General features: G+C 47.9%; 2 protein-coding genes across 3 annotated transcripts in view; both read left to right on the top strand.

The window, feature by feature from the left end:
• Positions 1 to 18,940, top strand: part of LOC121291685 (class I histocompatibility antigen, F10 alpha chain-like) — a 256,969-nt gene that overhangs the window by 163,815 nt on the left and 74,214 nt on the right. The window lies entirely within an intron of this gene.
• Positions 1 to 18,940, top strand: part of LOC121291684 (E3 ubiquitin-protein ligase BRE1A-like) — a 34,035-nt gene that overhangs the window by 3,065 nt on the left and 12,030 nt on the right. Inside the window, exons 5-14 of the mRNA XM_041213175.1 lie at positions 504 to 695; positions 3,012 to 3,130; positions 3,586 to 3,732; positions 4,625 to 4,702; positions 9,279 to 9,398; positions 9,789 to 9,968; positions 15,394 to 15,529; positions 15,842 to 16,005; positions 16,770 to 17,119; positions 18,439 to 18,556. Of these exons, the coding sequence (XP_041069109.1) occupies positions 504 to 695; positions 3,012 to 3,130; positions 3,586 to 3,732; positions 4,625 to 4,702; positions 9,279 to 9,398; positions 9,789 to 9,968; positions 15,394 to 15,529; positions 15,842 to 16,005; positions 16,770 to 17,119; positions 18,439 to 18,556 (1,604 nt within the window). The remainder of the gene's footprint in view (positions 1 to 503; positions 696 to 3,011; positions 3,131 to 3,585; positions 3,733 to 4,624; positions 4,703 to 9,278; positions 9,399 to 9,788; positions 9,969 to 15,393; positions 15,530 to 15,841; positions 16,006 to 16,769; positions 17,120 to 18,438; positions 18,557 to 18,940) is intronic.

Below are 18,940 nucleotides of genomic sequence, written 5' to 3'. Positions count from 1 at the left end.
CCTGTCTCTCTCTCTCTGCCTGTCTCTCTCTCCCTCTACGTCTGTCTCTCCCCGTCAATCTCTCTCTCTCTCCCCGTCTATCTCTCTCTCTCCCCGTCTATCTCTCTCTCTCTCCCCCGTCTATCTCTCTCTCTCTCCCCCGTCTATCTCTCTCTCTCTCTCTCTCTCCGTCTCTCTCTCTCTCTCTCTCCGTCTCTCTCTCTCTCTCTCTCCGTCTCTCTCTCTCTCTCTCCGTCTCTCTCTCTCTTGCCTCTCTCTGTCCCTTGCTTATCTTGTTCTCTGCTCCTTTAAGATGCAGCTTAAAATCTACCTGGGACAGTGTTTTTGGTTATCTATCCTAATCTCTCCTTATTTGGCTTGGTTTCACATTTCTGTCTGATTTGAGCTCCTGTGAAGCACATGGGGATGTTTTGTAATGTTAAAGGTGCTATATAAATGTAAGTTGTTCCTGAGGGTATGAAAGTCCCTATAGAAAAGTGAGTCCTGTCTTCCTTTACTGACAGGGTCCAGGGATGGACAGAGTGAGAGCGCGCTGCCATTCTTGGCTATGCTGGCCAGCAGCACCAGCGAGGAGATGGAGCTGCAGCTCCAGGAGCGGGTCATGTTCTCCAGACTGGCCGTGTCCAGCACAGTCGACGTCTTCGAGAAGCTGAGGTTCAGGATCAACCAGCTGGTCGAGTGGGTCACCAGCAAGGGTAAGGAGAGTCCCACACGCTCCCCAGCCTAGTGCTGAGCTGATGCCTCAACCCCATCCAGTGTGGTACTGAGGACCACACACACACTGGATCCCCAGCCTAGTGCTGAGCTGATCGCTCGCCCCCACACACTGTGGTACTGAGGACACACACTCACACTCGATCCCCAGCCTAGTGCTGAGCTGATCCCTCATCTGGGCCTGTATTGAGGATTACCCCAGACTCTGCTTAAATGTGAGACTGTTCAGGGTTCCCCCCAGACCATGTGTTTAAACTTGTGACTGTTCAGGGTTCCCCCCCAGACCCTGTGTTTAAACTTGTGACTAATCAGGGTTCCCCCCCAGACCCTGTGTTTAAACTTGAGACTGTTCAGGGTTCCCCCCCAGACCCTGTGTTTAAACTTGAGACTGTTCAGGGTTCCCCCCAGACCCTGTGTTTAAACTTGTGACTGTCAGTGTTCCCCCCAGACCCTGTGTTTAAACTTGAGACTGTCAGGGTTCCCCCAGACCCTGTGTTTAAACTTGTGACTGTCAGAGTTCCCCCCAGACCCTGTGTTTAAACTTGTGACTAATCAGGGATTCCCCCCAGACCCTGTGTTTAAACTTGAGACTGTCAGGGTTCCCCCAGACCCTGTGTTTAAACTTGTGACTGTCAGGGTTCCCCCCAGACCCTGTTTTTAAACTTGTGACTAATCAGGGTTCCCCCCCAGACCCTGTGTTTAAACTTGAGACTGTTCAGGGATCCCCCCCAGACCCTGTGTTTAAACTTGTGACTGTTCAGGGTTCCCCCCCAGACCCTGTGTTTAAACTTGTGACTGTTCAGGGTTCCCCCCCAGACCCTGTGTTTAAACTTGTGACTAATCAGGGTTCCCCCCCAGACCCTGTGTTTAAACTTGTGACTAATCAGGGTTCCCCCCCAGACCCTGTGTTTAAACTTGTGACTGTTCAGGGTCCCCCCCAGACCCTGTGTTTAAACTTGAGACTGTCAGGGTTCCCCCAGACCCTGTGTTTAAACTTGTGACTGTCAGGGTTCCCCCCAGACCCTGTGTTTAAACTTGTGACTAATCAGGGATTCCCCCCAGACCCTGTGTTTAAACTTGAGACTGTCAGGGTTCCCCCAGACCCTGTGTTTAAACTTGTGACTAATCAGGGTTCCCCCCCAGACCCTGTGTTTAAACTTGAGACTGTTCAGGGTTCCCCCCCAGACCCTGTGTTTAAACTTGTGACTGTTCAGGGTTCCCCCCAGACCCTGTGTTTAAACTTGTGACTAATCAGGGTTCCCCCCCAGACCCTGTGTTTAAACTTGTGACTAATCAGGGTTCCCCCCCAGACCCTGTGTTTAAACTTGTGACTGTTCAGGGTCCCCCCCAGGCCCTGTGTTTAAACTTGTGACTAATCAGGGTTCCCCCCCCAGACCCTGTGTTTAAACTTGAGACTGTCAGGGTTCCCCCAGACCCTGTGTTTAAACTTGTGACTGTCAGGGTTCCCCCCAGACCCTGTGTTTAAACTTGTGACTAATCAGGGATTCCCCCCAGACCCTGTGTTTAAACTTGAGACTGTCAGGGTTCCCCCAGACCCTGTGTTTAAACTTGTGACTGTCAGGGTTCCCCCCAGACCCTGTTTTTAAACTTGTGACTAATCAGGGTTCCCCCCCAGACCCTGTGTTTAAACTTGAGACTGTTCAGGGTTCCCCCCCAGACCCTGTGTTTAAACTTGTGACTGTTCAGGGTTCCCCCCAGACCCTGTGTTTAAACTTGTGACTAATCAGGGTTCCCCCCCAGACCCTGTGTTTAAACTTGTGACTAATCAGGGTTCCCCCCCAGACCCTGTGTTTAAACTTGTGACTGTTCAGGGTCCCCCCCAGGCCCTGTGTTTAAACTTGTGACTAATCAGGGTTCCCCCCCCAGACCCTGTGTTTAAACTTGTGACTAATCAGGGTTCCCCCCCAGACTCTGTGTTTAAACTTGTGACTGTCAGGGTTCCCCCCAGACCCTGTGTTTAAACTTGTGACTGTTCAGGGTTCCCCCCCAGACCCTGTGTTTAAACTTGTGACTAATCAGGGTTCCCCCCCAGACCCTGTGTTTAAACTTGTGACTGTTCACTACCCAGGTTCGCCCCAGACCCTGTGTTTAAACTTGAGACTGTCAGTGTTCCCCCCAGACCCTGTGTTTAAACTTGAGACTGTTCAGGGTTCCCCCCAGACCATGTGTTTAAACTTGTGACTGTTCAGGGTTCCCCCAGACCCTGTGTTTAAACTTGAGACTGTTCAGGGTTCCCCCAGACCCTGTGTTTAAACTTGTGACTGTTCACTACCCAGGTTCGCCCCAGCTGGAAGAGGCATTGAGGGAGCTGAACTCACTCCTGTTGAGGGAGAACCAGAGGCTGCTGGAGCTGACCGACTTCCTCCGAGAGAAACATCGTAAAATGTCACAGGAGGCAAGGACGGGAAAAGGGAGGCTTCTGGGAGGGGGATGGGCCGGAGGTTGCGGGTGTGGGGTAGTGAGTGGGGGCTGGGAGGTGTGTGGTGTGGGAGAGAGCGGGAGCTGGGCCGGATGGGATGTGGGAAAGGGCGGACACTAGGAGGGGCTGGGACCTAAATGAGGGAGGAGGGAGGGACATGCGGGTTCAAGATGTCATGACTGGTCTAGGAGCCTTAATCCTTCCCATGTGCTGATTGATCCTGTCCTCAAATCTATTGTTATTTGATGTTTCTCGGATCTCTCTTATTGTACCAATGAATTGATCCAGTGATAATTCTCTTTCCTTTCACCCCCACCCCTCCTTTCCTCCCCCGCACCCCCCAACCCCGTCCCGACCCTCCCCTCTCTGTCCCGACCTTCTCTAACCCGGCCACCCCCTCCTCTTTCTCCCTCCTGTCTCCGCGCCCTCAGTTCTCAGAGCTCCAGACGAAGCTAGAGGAGGCAGAGAGCCGCCTGTCGGACATGCAGACCACAATCGAGGATCTGCAGTGGGACACGGACAAGATTCGCAAACGGGAGCAGAGACTCAACAGGCACCTGGCGGAGGTGCTGGAGCGGGTGAGCAAGAGGAAGGACTAGATACAGTGCAAGGGGAATGGAGTATACCCTGACAGTGAGCCCACTACTTTATACACAGTGTCAGCAGGTACAGCATAGGGTTAGATACAGAGTAAAGCTCCCTCTACACTGACCCCATCAAACACTCCCAGGACAGGTACAGCACGGGGTTAGATACAGAGTAAAGCTCCCTCTACACTGACCCCATCAAACACTCCCAGGACAGGTACAGCACGGGGTTAGATACAGAGTAAAACTCCCTCTACACTGTCCCATCAAACACTCCACGGACAGGTACAGCACAGGGTTAGATACAGAGTAAAGCTCCCTCTACAGTGTCTCATCAAACACTCCCAGGGCAGGTACAGCTCAGGGTTAGATACAGAGTAAAACTCCCCCTACACTGTCCCATCAAACACTCCATGTATAGGTACAGCACAGGGTTAGATACAGAGTAAAGCTCCCTCTACACTGTCCCATCAAACACTCCACGGACAGGTACAGCACAGGGTTAGATACAGAGTAAAGCTCCCTCTACAGTGTCTCATCAAACACTCCACGGACAGGTACAGCACGGGGTTAGATACAGAGTAAAGCTCCCTCTACAGTGTCTCATCAAACACTCCCAGGGCAGGTACAGCACAGGGTTAGATACAGAGTAAAGCTCCCTCTACACGGACCCCATCAAACACTCCCAGGGCAGGTACAGCACAGGGTTAGATACAGAGTAAAACTCCCCCTACACTGTCCCATCAAACACTCCATGTATAGGTACAGCACAGGGTTAGATACAGAGTAAAGCTCCATCTACACTGCCCCATCAAACACTCCCAGGACAGGTACAGCACAGGTTATTGTTACTCTCTCTCTCTCTCTCTCTTATCTGCTCCAGGTGAAATCGAAAGGTTACAAGGTTTATGGGGGATCGAGTAATCTCTATGGTGGGACAGTGACAATCAACGCGAGGAAGGTATTGCTCATTGCTGACACTATGAGACTGAGAGAGCCAGTGCTGGGTGGGGTTTATCGTGGTTTGTCAGTTGAGAGATGTGTGGACTTGTAATTTTGAAGATGTTTGCTCTGGGAGAATTCCACTTTTCCAGCATTTGATCTGCACCCTGCAGATTACGGCACTTCAAATGCAAATCCAAACACCTTTTAATTGAAAGCAAAATACTGTGGGTGCTGGGAATCTGAAATAAAAACAGAAAATGTTGGAAAAACTCAGCAGGTCTGACAGCATCTGAGGAGAGAGAAAAAGAGTTAACATTTCGAGTCCATATGACTCTTCAGAGCTGTGAAGAGTCATATGCACTCGAAACCTTAAATCTGTTTCTCTCTTCTCAGATGCTGTCAGACCTGCTGTGTTTTTCCAGCATTTTTTGTTTCTATTTCACCTTTTAAATGAATTGAGTGTTTCTGCCTCTACTACCCTGTCAGGCAGTGAGTTCCAGACCCCCACCACCCTCTGGGTGAAAAAATGTTTCCTCATCTCCTCTCTAATTTTCTGCCAATCACTTTACCCCCTAGTCACAGATTTCTCTCTGCTAAAGTGAATAGGCCCTTCCCATCTATTTTATCCAGGCCCCTCACAACCTTGTACACCTCAATCAAATCTCCCCTCAGCCTCCTCTGTCCCAAGTAGAAGAACACCAGCCTGTCCAATCTTTCCTCATGACTGTACTTTTCCAGTCCTGGCAACATCCTCCTAAATTTCCTCTACCCTTTTCCACTCTGTACCTTTTCCAGTGCAGTTACGTCATTTCTGTAATGAGGTGACCAGAACTGAGCACACTACTCATCTCATTTTAAATAGTTCCATCATAACGTCCCTGGTCTTATATTCTATGTCTTGGCTAACAGATGAAAGCATTCCGTATGCCTTCTTAACCACCTTAAGTACCTGACCTGTAACCTTCAGTGATCTGTGGACATGGCCTTCAAGGTCCATCACTTCCTCTCACTATCCTGCTATTTATTGTGTGATCCTTTGCCTTGTTTGATCTACCCAAATGCATCACCTCACACTTCTCCGGGTTGAATTCCATTTGCCACTTATCTGCCAACTCGACCTGTGCACTGATATCTTCCTGCAGTCCACGGCAATCCTCCTCACTGTCAACCACGCGGCCAATTTTTGTGTCATCTGCAAACTTCTTGATCACGCCCCCTACGTTTACATCCAAGTCATTATTATATACCACAAAAAGCAGGGGACCTGGTACTGAGCCCTGCAGAACCCAACTGAAAGCAGCCTTCCAGTCACAAAAACACCCATCAACAATTTTTCTTTGTTTCCCGCCACTGAGGCAATTTTGTATCTAGCTTGCTATATTCCTCTGGATCCCATGGGCTTCTATTTTTTTAATCAGCCCGCCATGTGAGACCTTGTTAAAAGCCTTGCTAAAATCCAACTGGACAACCTTCATCAATCCTCCTTGTTATCTCCTCAAAAAAAATTCAGTCAGGCTCGTCAGACATGACCTTCCTTCAACAAACCCATGCTGACTGTCCTTGATTAATCTATGTCTTTGTGAGTGACATGTTATCCTGTCTCTCAGAATTAAATTCAATAATTTTCCCACTACTGAGGTTAGACTGACTGACCTGTAATTCATTCAGTCTATCCCACACTCCATTTTTAAATGAAGGTTCAACACTGTTTCCCAAGGTGAACTCACAATCTCTGCTCCTCCTTTTGAAGCCCCACTGCTCTTACTGGTTTCTGAGGTGAATCCTCAATCTCTGCTCGCGAGGTCTCATTAGATCCTTTAAGTGTGTCCCTTGGGATCACTTCCTTCCCTTCTCACTGCCTTGAGTGTGTCAACACTGAACCAACAGCTCTCTCACTCCGAATAATCCACCCCAGTGCAGAATCAGACAGTGCAGAAGGAGACCATTCGATCCATTGTGTCTGTGCTGGCTCTTTGAAAGACCTATTCGTTTCATCGCACTCTCCTCTGCAGAAATTTTCCATTCAAGGATTTATCCAATTCCTTTTTAAAAGTCATTATTGAATCTGCTCCCACCGTCCTCTCAGGCAGCACGTTCCAGATCACAACAACTGGATGTGTAAAAACATTTCTCCTTATATAGCTCCTCCAGTTTCTTTGCTAATTATCTTCAATCTGTTTACTGGTTACTGATCCTCCTGCCACTGCAAACAGCTTCTCCTCGTGTACTTGATCAAATCCTTTCATGATTTTGAACAGATTAATTAAACCCCCTCTTAACCTTTTCCGCCCCAAGGAGAACAATCCCAGCTTCTCCAGTCTCTCCACATGAACTGATGTCCCTCATCCCTGGTACCATTCTAGTAAATCTCCTCTGCACCCTCTCCAAGGCCCTGACATCCTTCCTAAAGTGTGGAGCCCAGAATTGGTCACAATCTTGCTGCTGGGGTCTAACCAGAGATTTATAAAAGTTCCGCAGAATTTCCATGCTTTTGTTCCCTGCTTAAAAAGACACCCAGGATCCAGCATCATTTTCATCAGCTCAGTCAGCTTGTCCTGCCACTCCGAAGTATTGATGAAAAAAGAGACATCGAAGTTTTTTGTCTTGCACTCATCAGGACTCGTCACAAGAATATCGGTATAAAGGGGAAAACAACAATTTATACTGTATGTGAAGAGAGTGCTGATTGGTTGGCAAGTGGGCTCTGATTGGTAAAGTTGTTTCCATGGAGAATGCGCACCAGTCTACCTCAGATTGCCCCGGAAGGATAAGGCACCTCAAAAATTTGAGCAACAGGTGAAATATGCAGTAGCAACACGAGTGGTATTTGCCACGAACAGGACACTGCCGTCAAGCCAAAAAGACGTTCTGCCTATCACACAAATGAGTAATGTGGTATATGAATTTCAGTGCCAGTGGGATGCTAGGTGTGTAGGCTGCACGTCCCAAAGACTGGTGGATCCTATCAAACGGCATCTTCCAGCCGCTGTTCACAATGGGCAAGGTAAAGATCATACCCAACCAGCCCGTGTTCGCAAAACTCAAAACACAGTGTCCAGCACTAGAGGTAATTCTGCAATTGAACGACATTTGCTAAATAATCCTCATTGTGCTAAGAATTATGCTGACAACCGATTTTAGATTGTCAGTTGGGTGACAATCCAGTTGGGTGTGACGTATTTGCTTGTACTGGAAGCTACATCTATTAATACACAGGGCCCTGTTCTTTGCAGATGGAAAGAACAAGTACACACATTGCTCCTCTTTCAGCCAGTGACAGCCATCCGCTGACTCATTCCTGAGGGCAATGCTTTGACCAATTAGGGTCAAGCTGCCTGGTTTAAATTCCAAACAATGGTTGGGAATTAACTGTCAGTCACCACCACTGATGCATTCTCCATGGCCACATCTCTGCCAATCAGAGTCCACTTGCCACCAATCGGCACCCTATTCACATAGTGTAAATTGTGTTTTTCCCCTTATATTGGTATTCTTGCAAAGTGTGCTCATTAGTGCAAGACGAAAAACTTTGACATGTCTTTTTTTCAGCAATACTCAAGTTTTGTTCTACCAAATGACTACCTCAACGTCTAGTGCAAAACGTTCCCAGTTTCAAATTTACTGACAGTACCATTACTGAGGGAGTGCTGCACTCAGAGGATCGGTACTGAGGGAGCGCTGCACTCTCAGATGGGCAGTACTGAGGGAGGCTGTACTCGGAGGGATAATTCTGAGGGAGGGCTGCACCCTCAGATGGGCAGTGCTGAGGGAGGGCTGCACTCTTGGAGGGACAGTGCTGAGGGAGGGCTGCACTCTTGGAGGGACAGTGCTGAGGGAGGGCTGCACTCTGAGGAGGGACAGTGCTGAGGGAGGGCTGCACTCTTGGAGGGACAGTGCTGAGGGAGGGCTGCACTCTTGGAGGGACAGTGCTGAGGGAGGGCTGCACTCTGAGGAGGGACAGTGCTGAGGGAGGGCTGCACTCTTGGAGGGACAGTGCTGAGGGAGGGCTGCACTCTTGGAGGGACAGTGCTGAGGGAGGGCTGCACTCTTGGAGGGACAGTGCTGAGGGAGGGCTGCACTCTTGGAGGGACAGTGCTGAGGGAGGGCTGCACTCTTGGAGGGACAGTGCTGAGGGAGGGCTGCACTCTGAGGAGGGACAGTGCTGAGGGAGGGCTGCACTCTTGGAGGGACAGTGCTGAGGGAGGGCTGCACACTCAGATGGGCAGTGCTGATGGAGGGCTGCTCTCTCAGGCAGGCAATGCTGTGGGAGGGCTGCACTCTCAGGCAGGCAATGCTGTGGGAAGGCTGCTCTCTCAGGCAGGCAATGCTGATGGAGGGCTGCTCTCTCAGGCAGGCAATGCTGATGGAGGGCTGCTCTCTCAGGCAGGCAATGCTGTGGGAGGGCTGCTCTCTCAGGCAGGCAATGCTGTGGGAGGGCTGCTCTCTCAGGCAGGCAATGCTGTGGGAGGGCTGCACTCTGATGGGCAGTGCTGAGGGAGGGCTGCAGGCCTGACGTTTAGCATTGTGGGAGTGCTGCATTGTCAGAGGGGACAGTTTCTGTGGGCGACCTTGTAATTATTTGTTCCCTACAGTTTGAAGAGATGAACTCTGACCTGGAAGAGAACAAGGAGCTGGCACTGAACCGTCTCTCGGAACTGGAGAAGATGCGACAAGATCTCCAGCTGGTTACCGGGGACAACGAGAAACTGAGGGTGACTTCAGACCCCTTTCCCCACTGTACACTCCCCACCCCCCTGCCCTTTCAAACGTCTCCCGTTGCCCTTCCACTCAACTCTTCGCAATCCTCTGCCCTCCCTCCTTCCCTCTCCTCCCTGCCCAGGATCCCCTCAGTACCTTTCAGACTCTCATCTTTTCACTCCTCCTCCCGCTTCCCTTGAAAGGTGGAATTGGCTCAAAGGGCTGAATGGCCTCCTCCTATTCCTGTGTAATGGGTTCAAGGGGCTGAATGGCCTCCTTTCCCATGTTTGCTCTGATTGGTCAGACATGGTGTGGGACAATGAATCTTAATCTCAGTCACCCCGTCTCTCCCTGTCTGCCTCTGGTTAACCCTGTCCTTGTTCGTTGTCTCCTCTTCTCCCCAGGAGCAGCTGAAGACTCTTGCCAATGAGATGGCGAAGGATTCCCCGGAGTTTCGCTGCCTACAATCCCAGTTCTCCGTGCTTTACAACGAGAGCCTGCAGCTGAAGGCCCAGATGGACGATGCTCGCAACCTGCTCTTTGCCACCCGAACCACACACCAGCGCCAAGTGGAGCAGATGGAGGTGAGAGTGGCCCCTCCCTCCCTTACTCTCCCAACCTCCGATTCGTACCCCTGGCCCCGCCCTCTGTGTGTGGGCCTCAATCGAAATAGGAGCAGAGATGGCCATTCGGCCCCTCAGGTCTGCTCCGCCATTCATTAAAATCATGGCTATTCTTGTGTTTCGATTTCCATATTCCCATCTTACCCCGATAACCTTTGATTCCCTTGCCTAACAAGAATGTATCTCCCTCCACCTTCAAAATATTCAATGACTCCACCTCCACCGCCTTCTGTGCCAGAGGATTCCAAAGTCGCACAGCCCTCTGAAAGAAAAAAAAATTTCTTATCTCTGTCCTAAAAGGGCAGCCACTAATTTTAAAACATTGCCCCCTCGGTCTGGACTCATTCACAAGAGGAAACATCTTTTCCACGTCCACCTTGTCAGTATTCTTCAGGATCTTATATACTTCAATCAAATCACCCCTCACTCTTCTAAACTCCAGTGTAACCAAGGTCAGTCAAACCTTTCCTCATAAGTCAACCCACTCATTCCAGGTATCAATCTAGTAAACCTCCTTTGAACTGCCTCCAACCCACTTACATCTTTCCTTAAATAAGGAGACCAAAACTGCACACACTATTAGAGATGTGGCCTCACCAATGCTCTGTATAACTGGAGCATAACATCCTTATTTTTATGTTTGATTCCTCTCGTAATAAAGGATAGCATCCCATTAGCCTTCTTAATTACTTGTTGTACCTGCACACCAACTTTTTGTGACTCATGCACTAGGACATCTAGACCCCTCTGCAGCTCGGAACTCTGCAGTCATTTTCTGTGTAAGTAATACTCTGCTTTTTTATTCTTACTGCCAAAGTGAACAACTTCATATTTTCCCACATTATATTCCACCTGCCATATTTTTGCCCACTCTGTCAACCTATCTATATAGGTTTGCAACTTCTTTATGCCCCCTTCACAACATACTTTCCTACCTATCTTTGTGTCATCTGCAAATTTAGCTAACATGCCTTCGCTCCCCTCACCTAAGTCATTGATGTGAATTGTAAAAAGTTGAGGCCCCAGCATAGACCCCTGCGAGACTCCACTCATCACATCCTGCCAATCAGAAAAAGACCCATTTATGCATACTCTCTGTTTCCTACTAATCAGCCAATTTTCTATTCATGCTAATACGTTACTCCCGACACCATGAGTTTCTATTTTCCGTAATAACCTTTGATGTAGCGCCGTAACAAATGCCTTCTGGAAATCAAGGGTGCCCCTTTATCCACAGCGCATGTTACTCCTTCAGAGAACTCCAATAAATTGGTTAAATATGATTTCCCTTTCACAAAACTATGCTGACTCTTCCTGATTACCTTGGGTGTCTCCAAGTGCCCAGCTATAACCTCCTTAATGATCGATTCTAACGTCTTCCGCACGACAGATGTCAAGCTAACTGATCTGTAGTTTCCTGTTTCCTGCCTACTTCCCTTTTTGAACAGAGTGGTTATATTTGCTACTTTCCAGTCTGATGGAGCCTTTCTAGAATCTAGGGAATTTTGTAAAATTAACACCAACACATTTACCATCTCATTAGCCACCTCTTTTAAGACCCTAGGATGAAGTCCATCAGGAAGCGGAGACCTGTCAGCCCGCAGCTCCATCAGTTTGCTCAGTACCACTTCCCTAGTGATTGTAGTTTCACCAAGTTTCTCCTTGCCATTTCCTGATTTATAGCTATTATTGGAATGTTTTCTCTATCCTCTATAATGAAGACAGAAACAAAATATTTGTTCATTTCATTCGCCATTTCCTTATTATCTACTATTAACTCCCCTTTCTCATCTAGAGGACCAACACTCACTTTACTTACTCTTTTCCTTTTTAAATGCCTGTAGAAATTCTTGCTATACATGTTTACATTTCTAGCTCGCTTCCTCTCTTACTCTAATTTCTTACCCCGATTAACCATTTAGTCATTTTTTGCCATTCTTTATATTCTGACCAATCATCTGGACTGCACTCATCTTTGTGCAGTTATATGCTTTTTCCTTAAGTTTGGTGCTTTCCTTAACCTCTTTAGTTAACCACGGATGGAGGGTCCTCCCTTTAGAATTTTTCTTTATAATAGGAATATACTTCTGAGTATTCTGAAATATCCCCTTAAATACCTGCCCCTGCTTTTCTATTGATCTATCCCCTAGCCTAGTATCCCAGTTCACTTCAGCTAGCTCAGCTTTCATGTCAACGTAGTTGCCCTTAATTAAGTCTAAACTACTAGTCTAAGACCCACTCTTCTCCCTTTCAGACTGGATGTAAAATTCAATCATATTATGATCGCTGCTACCTAGGGGTGTCTTCAATCTGAGGTCATTAATTAATCCTGTCACATTACATAATTGTGTGGTGCAGCGGATGATAAATGCTGAGGTGCTCATCCCAGAGGGAAACTTGAAACAACTACCACAACAGTTTTGCAATTTGTATTTTATTTTGAGATGTGTGCCTTGAATTCAGTCATAATAAGTCCACCGAGACGTAGAGGGTTTTTACAAAACTAAATTAAATATTTACTAATAGAAGAAAAGATTTAAATACATACATAGGTCTACAAATTACTATTATATTAACTACTAACTCCTCTAATTAATCTAACCCCCAGTTACACCTCCGTTAAGGCAACAGCAAAAAAACCAAACAGATTTAAACAGACCCAGGCGAAGCCACATGATACCCTGATAGGAGAATTCAAAGTGAGTTTTCTTAGATTCAGTTCCTTGATGCATAGAGGCTGGAGGCTTTACACACTTTTGTTAGATCTTAGACTGCCTTCTCCTCTGACACATAGCCTCATTTCCTTTATACATGTTTTCCCCTTTTTAATGTAAATTCCATTCTTCCAATATGTCTATGCAACTTACTTTTCTCTTAACCTAAATCTTTCATAGTACTCATAATCAGTAACCTTTGGGGAAAAATAAACACACTGTTTGGCCTAGTTTCTCATGGCTAGGTATTACATCTTACCATCTCTTTGGAAATCAAACTACTTTGTTATCTAAAAATGCAAATGTTTCACACATTCTGAAATTTCAGCCATGTTTACATATTTAGCATTTCAAACCTAGCTTCCCTTTTGATAACTCAAAAGCTCCAGACCACATGTCTCCAATTCAATTAAATCCCCCCTCCCCTCGCCCCCACACACACAAACCAATCCAAACCTCACTATTAACCCAATTTTACAATAAATCATGATAATATTATGAAAATTATTATATTTTCATGACACAATACCAAGTCTAATATAACTTCCTCTGGTTGGTTCCAGAAGGTGCTGCTCTAAGAAACTATCTCGAAGACATTCTATGAAATCCTCATCTAGGCTCCTACTGCCAATCTGATTTTTCCAGTTTATATGTAGATTAAAATCATCCATGATTATTGCCATCCCTTTCTTAGAAGCACCCAATATTTCTACTTGTATACTTTGTTCTACGTTGCTGTTACTGTTACGGGGCTTGTAGAACATTCCCAGTCATGACTTCTTTCCCCGACCATTCCTCATCTCCACCCAAACCAATTCTACATCCTGATCTCCTGAATCAAGGTCATCTCTAACTATTGCCACAAATGCCATCCTTGATCAACAGTGCCACCCCGCCAACTTTTCCGAGCTTCCTATTTTTCTTGAACGTCATATATCCCTCAATATTCAGGACCCAATCCTTGTCACCCTGCAGCTATGTCTCCACAATGGCTATCAGATCATATTTGTCTTTTTGTTATCTTTGTAATATCTAGTGAGGAACATCTGATACATTCTTAGGTTTTATCTCTCTGCCCCTTCCTGCTATTCCAAGACCCTCATTTCCCATATTACTATTATGGTCTTCTGCCACATCTACCCAAGCTGACCCTTCACCCACCCCTCCCTCCACCATTTAGCTTAATGCCCTCTCTACTTCCCTAGCTATTCACAAGAACACTGGTCCCAGCACAGTTCAGGTGTGGGCCGTCCATACAGTACAGCCCCCACTTTCCCCAGTACTGGTGCCAAGCGCCCCACAAACCTGAACCCATTTCTCCCACACCAGTCTTTGAGTCTCACATTCACCTATCTAACCTTATTTGCCCTATGCCAATTTGCAGTAATCAAGAGACTATTACCTTTGAGGTTCTGTTTCTTAATTTTGTACCTAGATTCTGATACTAACTATGCACAAAATCCTTCCTTGTCCTGCCTGTGTCGTTGGTACCTACATAGACAAAGCCAACTGGATCCTCCTCCTCCCGCTGAAAGTTCCTTTCCAGCCTGAGCAGATGTCCTGAACCCTGGCACCGGGCAGGCGCCACAGCCTTCTGGACTCTCACTGTTTACAGCAGAGAAGAGTGTCAAACCCCCTCACTATACTGTCCCATACTACCACTACATTCCTGTTTGCACCCCACCACTTGAACAGCTGTTCATCCACCTTGCAGACTTCGCTTTCGTCCACACAGGTTGTGAGCACATAAGAACTGTTTGACAATTGCAAAGTCTGAGACTCCTCCACTACTGTCCGCTCGGTTCCATTGCCTGCCTCACTCACGGTCACGTCCTCCTGCCCCTCACTGCTGACCAAAACAGACGACCCTATTCTAAGACGTGTGACCTTCTTCTGGAACAATGTGTCGAGGCATTTCTCCCCCTCTCTTACGTTGCACAGTGTCTGCAGTTCGGCTTCCAGGTCAATAATCCTGATCAGGAATTCCTCAAGCTGCTTACACTTTCTGCGGATGTGTTTGTCATGGATCGCCGTGGCATCCAAAATACCCACATTCCACAGCTGCAACATGGCACCTGTCCTGCCATTGTTACTTATGTTATTTTGTTCAATTAATTTAATTACTCCCTTAATTGTCTTCGAATAAAACCTACATATACAATACCTCTTTTCCCTCCATGCACCGAATTCCCTCGAGAATCTATTTCGCGTCTCACTCAGTCTCCGTCTCACTCAGTCTCCGTCTCACTGCAGCATAGTTGCCTGTCTCCTCGGGCGCCCCTTACTGACCGTGCGGTTTGAAAAGCCTGCCTCTCTTACAACCCTCCAATGAGTCCCTAGCTAGTTTGGCTTTCTGCTACAGTAACTAACACCACTTGAACCAACTGCTTTCAGGTGATTGACAGATAACTGCCACTCCAGACAGTTCTCTACTTAACAAGCTAACCTAACCTACTTGAAGGTTAGTACTACATCAGATGTTGATTCTTAATCTACAGTTAAAACCTGAAAAGGACTTGCCGGAACTTATCACATGAAACTAATTTGCAAGCGGGTGACCCTTGTTGAGGGGGTCAGTGGGTGACCACCCTCCCCTCCCCTCCACCCCCGGCTGAGGGGTGATGAGTGACCCTGGTGCTGACCCCTAACCTGGGCTGCTCTCTGCGTTTCAGGGGGATGAGGTGGGTCTGCAGAAGAAGCTGAGGACGGAGGTGATGCAGCTGGAGGACACGCTGGCCCAGGTCCGTAAGGAATATGAAATGCTGCGAATTGAATTCGAGCAAACGCTGGCCGCCAATGAACAAGCAGGTAAGAACGGGGCGGGGGTGATGCGGGTTGCAGGGAGAGGATGGAGGACAAGAGAAGTGGAGGAGAAAGGGATAGGTGGGGAAGTGGTGTGGAAAGAAGAGAGAATGGAGGGACTTGAGGGAAGTGGGGGAGGGAAGGAGTGAAGAAAGCATAAGGTGGAGGAGATTCTGAGAGTTGGGCTCAGGACCACACTAGATAAGGCTCTTGCTCCCCCACCCCACTCCCGCAGCAAACACCTCCCTTCCCCCGTTGCGTGTAGCCCTTGGGGATAACCTTTACCCAAACCCCAATCTAACTCCTCTTCCTCTTCAGGGCCCATCAACCGGGAAATGCGTCACCTGATCAGCAGTCTCCAGAACCACAACCACCAGCTGAAGGGGGATGTGCAGCGTTATAAACGTCGACTCCGGGACAGCCACACAGAGCTGGCCAAGGTGCGCAGGAAAGTCTGGGAGATGCACAGTGACCTGGGCATGGTGAGTGAGGGAATCAGGGGGAGCTGGGGTGTGAATGTGGAAGGGGTGGTGGGGGGTGCCTTTCTGTACCTTCCTTGCTGGAGAGACAGTCAGGGGAATGGACGGTGCGAGACGAGGGGAGTAAAAATCCAACCATTTGGCCCGTCATATCTGTGCTGACTCTTTGAAGGAACTGTCCAATTTAGTCTCCCAAATGCATCTTTCCCCAGCTGTATCCCTGTAAGCTCATCCTGTTCAAATACATGTCCAATTCCTTTTGAAAAGTCATTATTGAATTTACTTTCACCGCCCTTTCGGGCAACACAACCCAGGTCATTAACAAATCGTGTAAGAAAATATATTTTCATCTCCTCCTCAGGTTCTTGTGCTAATTATTTTCAATCTGTGTCTGACTGACCCTCCTGCCACTAGAAACAATTTCTCCTTATTTACTCTATCAAAACCCTTCCTGATTTTGAACACCTCGATTAAACCTCCTCTTAACTCTCTCTGCTCTAAGGGGAACAATCCCAGCTTCAACCAGTCTCTCCACATTAACTGAGGTCCCTCATCCCTGGGCCCATTCTGGTAAATCTCCTCTCCAGAGCCAGGTGAGATTGGTGAAGCCAGCACAGGCCGGAGCCTGGGCCTTTCCTGACTCCGCACTGGGAGCAGATGAGGCGCGTGGCGGGGTGGGTTTCGGTGTGAGCACCGTTTACATTGACTGCCCGCGTCATTGCCGAAAGTGAATTCCAATCCCCCCAACTTTCCTATTCCTCTTCCAGGTCCGATCACGGGGAGCCAGCGGATCACAGCTTCAGGCCGGAGCTGAGCCGGTCAAGGAGGAACCTCCGGAGGTCAAGCAGGAGCCTGAGGAAGCCGGCAGCAAGAGGGAGAAAGAGGAGGCTGAGGCAGCCAAGGCCAGAAAACAGCAGCAAGAGGAGGAGAAAGAAAAAGAGCGGGAGCGAGAGAGACGGGAGAAGGAGAGGGAGAGGGCCAGGGAAAAGGGGAGAGAGAAAGAGGCAGAGAAGGAGCGAGAGAAGGACAAGGCAGAGAAGGAGAGAGAGAGGAGCAAACCTGAAGATGCCAAGAAGAAGGAGGCGGAGATGGTCAAACAGCTCCGAGGGGAACTGAAGTAAGTTAATGGTTGTAGATTCTATATATGAACTGTGTGCAGTGCTCCAAATGTGGAATAGCCAAGGTATATGTAGACCGGAACTGTACTGCTAAAAATTTTATGATTTCATGGGATGCGGGCGTCACTGGCAAGGCCAGCATTTGTCACCCATCCCGAATTGCCCTTGAACTGAATTGCTAGGCTGTGGGGCTGGAGTCACATGTAGGCCAGATCCAAGTAAGAGTGAGAGATTTCCTTCCCTAAAGGACATTAATGAACCAGATGGGTTTTTACAACAATCAATGATAGTTTCATGGGGCACCATCACTGAGGCTAGCTTTATATTGAATTTAAATTTCACCAGCTGCTGTAGTGGGATTTGAACCTTTCTCCCCAGAGCTTTAGTCTGGGCCTCTGGATTCCTAATCCAGTGATTTTACCATTATGCCACTGCCTTCCACCCACCCAATAAAGGTGAAGAATAATTTAGATATATGGAAGCCGGAACTGCATAGTGCTCCAAGGTATATGGAGACTAAAACTGTACAGTGTTCCAGGTGTGGAATACCTGAAGTCTGATACAAGTTTAAGATGATGTCTCCAATTTTGGACACTGTGAATTTTCACCCCCTCTTTATTTATTCATTCGTGGTTTGTGAGTGTGGCTGACCAGAGCAGCATTTATTGCTGTTGAGTACCACTTGAGAGGAGGCTGTCCAGCATTTATTGCTGTTGAGTACCACTTGAGAGGAGGCTGTCCAGCATTTATTGCTGTTGAGTACCACTTGAGAGGAGGCTGTCCAGCATTTATTGCTGTTGAGTACCACTTGAGAGGAGGCTGTCCAGCATTTATTGCTGTTGAGTACCACTTGAGAGGAGGCTGTCCAGCATTTATTGCTGTTGAGTACCACTTGAGAGGAGGCTGTCCAGCATTTATTGCTGTTGAGTACCACTTGAGAGGAGGCTGTCCAGCATTTATTGCTGTTGAGTACCACTTGAGAGGAGGCTGTCCAGCATTTATTGCTGTTGAGTACCTCTTGAATACAACCGAGTGGCTGGGTCCATTTCAGAGGGCAGTTAAGAGTCAACCATGTTGCTGTGGAGTGACACGCGTAGGCCAGGCTAGGTAAAGGCAGAAGATTTCCTTAGTGAGCCAGGTAGGTTTATATGACAAGCCGGTAGTCGCCATTACTGAGACCAGCTTTTAATTTAATGATCTGAATTTAAATCCCCAGCTGTCATAGTGGGATTTGAACTCATGTCTCTGAGATTAGCTTAGTGCCTCTGGACTGCTAGTCCAGCAACCTAACCACTTTGCTACCGTTCCTTGTCCACAGGAGAGCTCAGGAGAGCCAGAAGGAGATGAAACTCTTGTTGGACATGTACCGCTCATCACCAAAGGAGCAGCGAGACAAAGTTCAACTGATGGCGTCGGAGAAGAGGGTGAAAGCGGAGGTGAGGGTGAGAGGGCAGACAAGGGTCATTATGGTGGGTCTGGGCTGTGGGAGGTTAAAAAAGAAAACCATGGCACGTGCTCCCCAGAGCCATTGGCCCAAGGGGACGGGAAGGTCAGTGGTTCGTTAGTCTTTATTGCAAGCAAGATGGAGTTGAAGAATGGTGAAGCCTTGCTGCAATTGCACAGGCCTTTGGTGAGACCAAGCCTTGGAGCACTGTGGACAGTTTTAGTTTACTAACCTAAGGAAGGATATACATCCCTTTGAGAAGGTGCAACAACGGCCTGCTCGACTGGTTTCTGGGATGAGAGGGCTGTCCTAATGAGGAGAGGTTGAGAAGACTAGGCTTATATTAACTGGAGTTGAGAAGAATGAGAGGTGATCT

This window comes from Carcharodon carcharias, chromosome 19 (assembly GCF_017639515.1).
Source record: "Carcharodon carcharias isolate sCarCar2 chromosome 19, sCarCar2.pri, whole genome shotgun sequence".
In the NCBI taxonomy this organism is placed as follows: domain Eukaryota; kingdom Metazoa; phylum Chordata; class Chondrichthyes; order Lamniformes; family Lamnidae; genus Carcharodon; species Carcharodon carcharias.
Note: the sequence above shows the minus strand (reverse complement) of the source record. Positions and strands in the feature narration are given on the sequence as shown.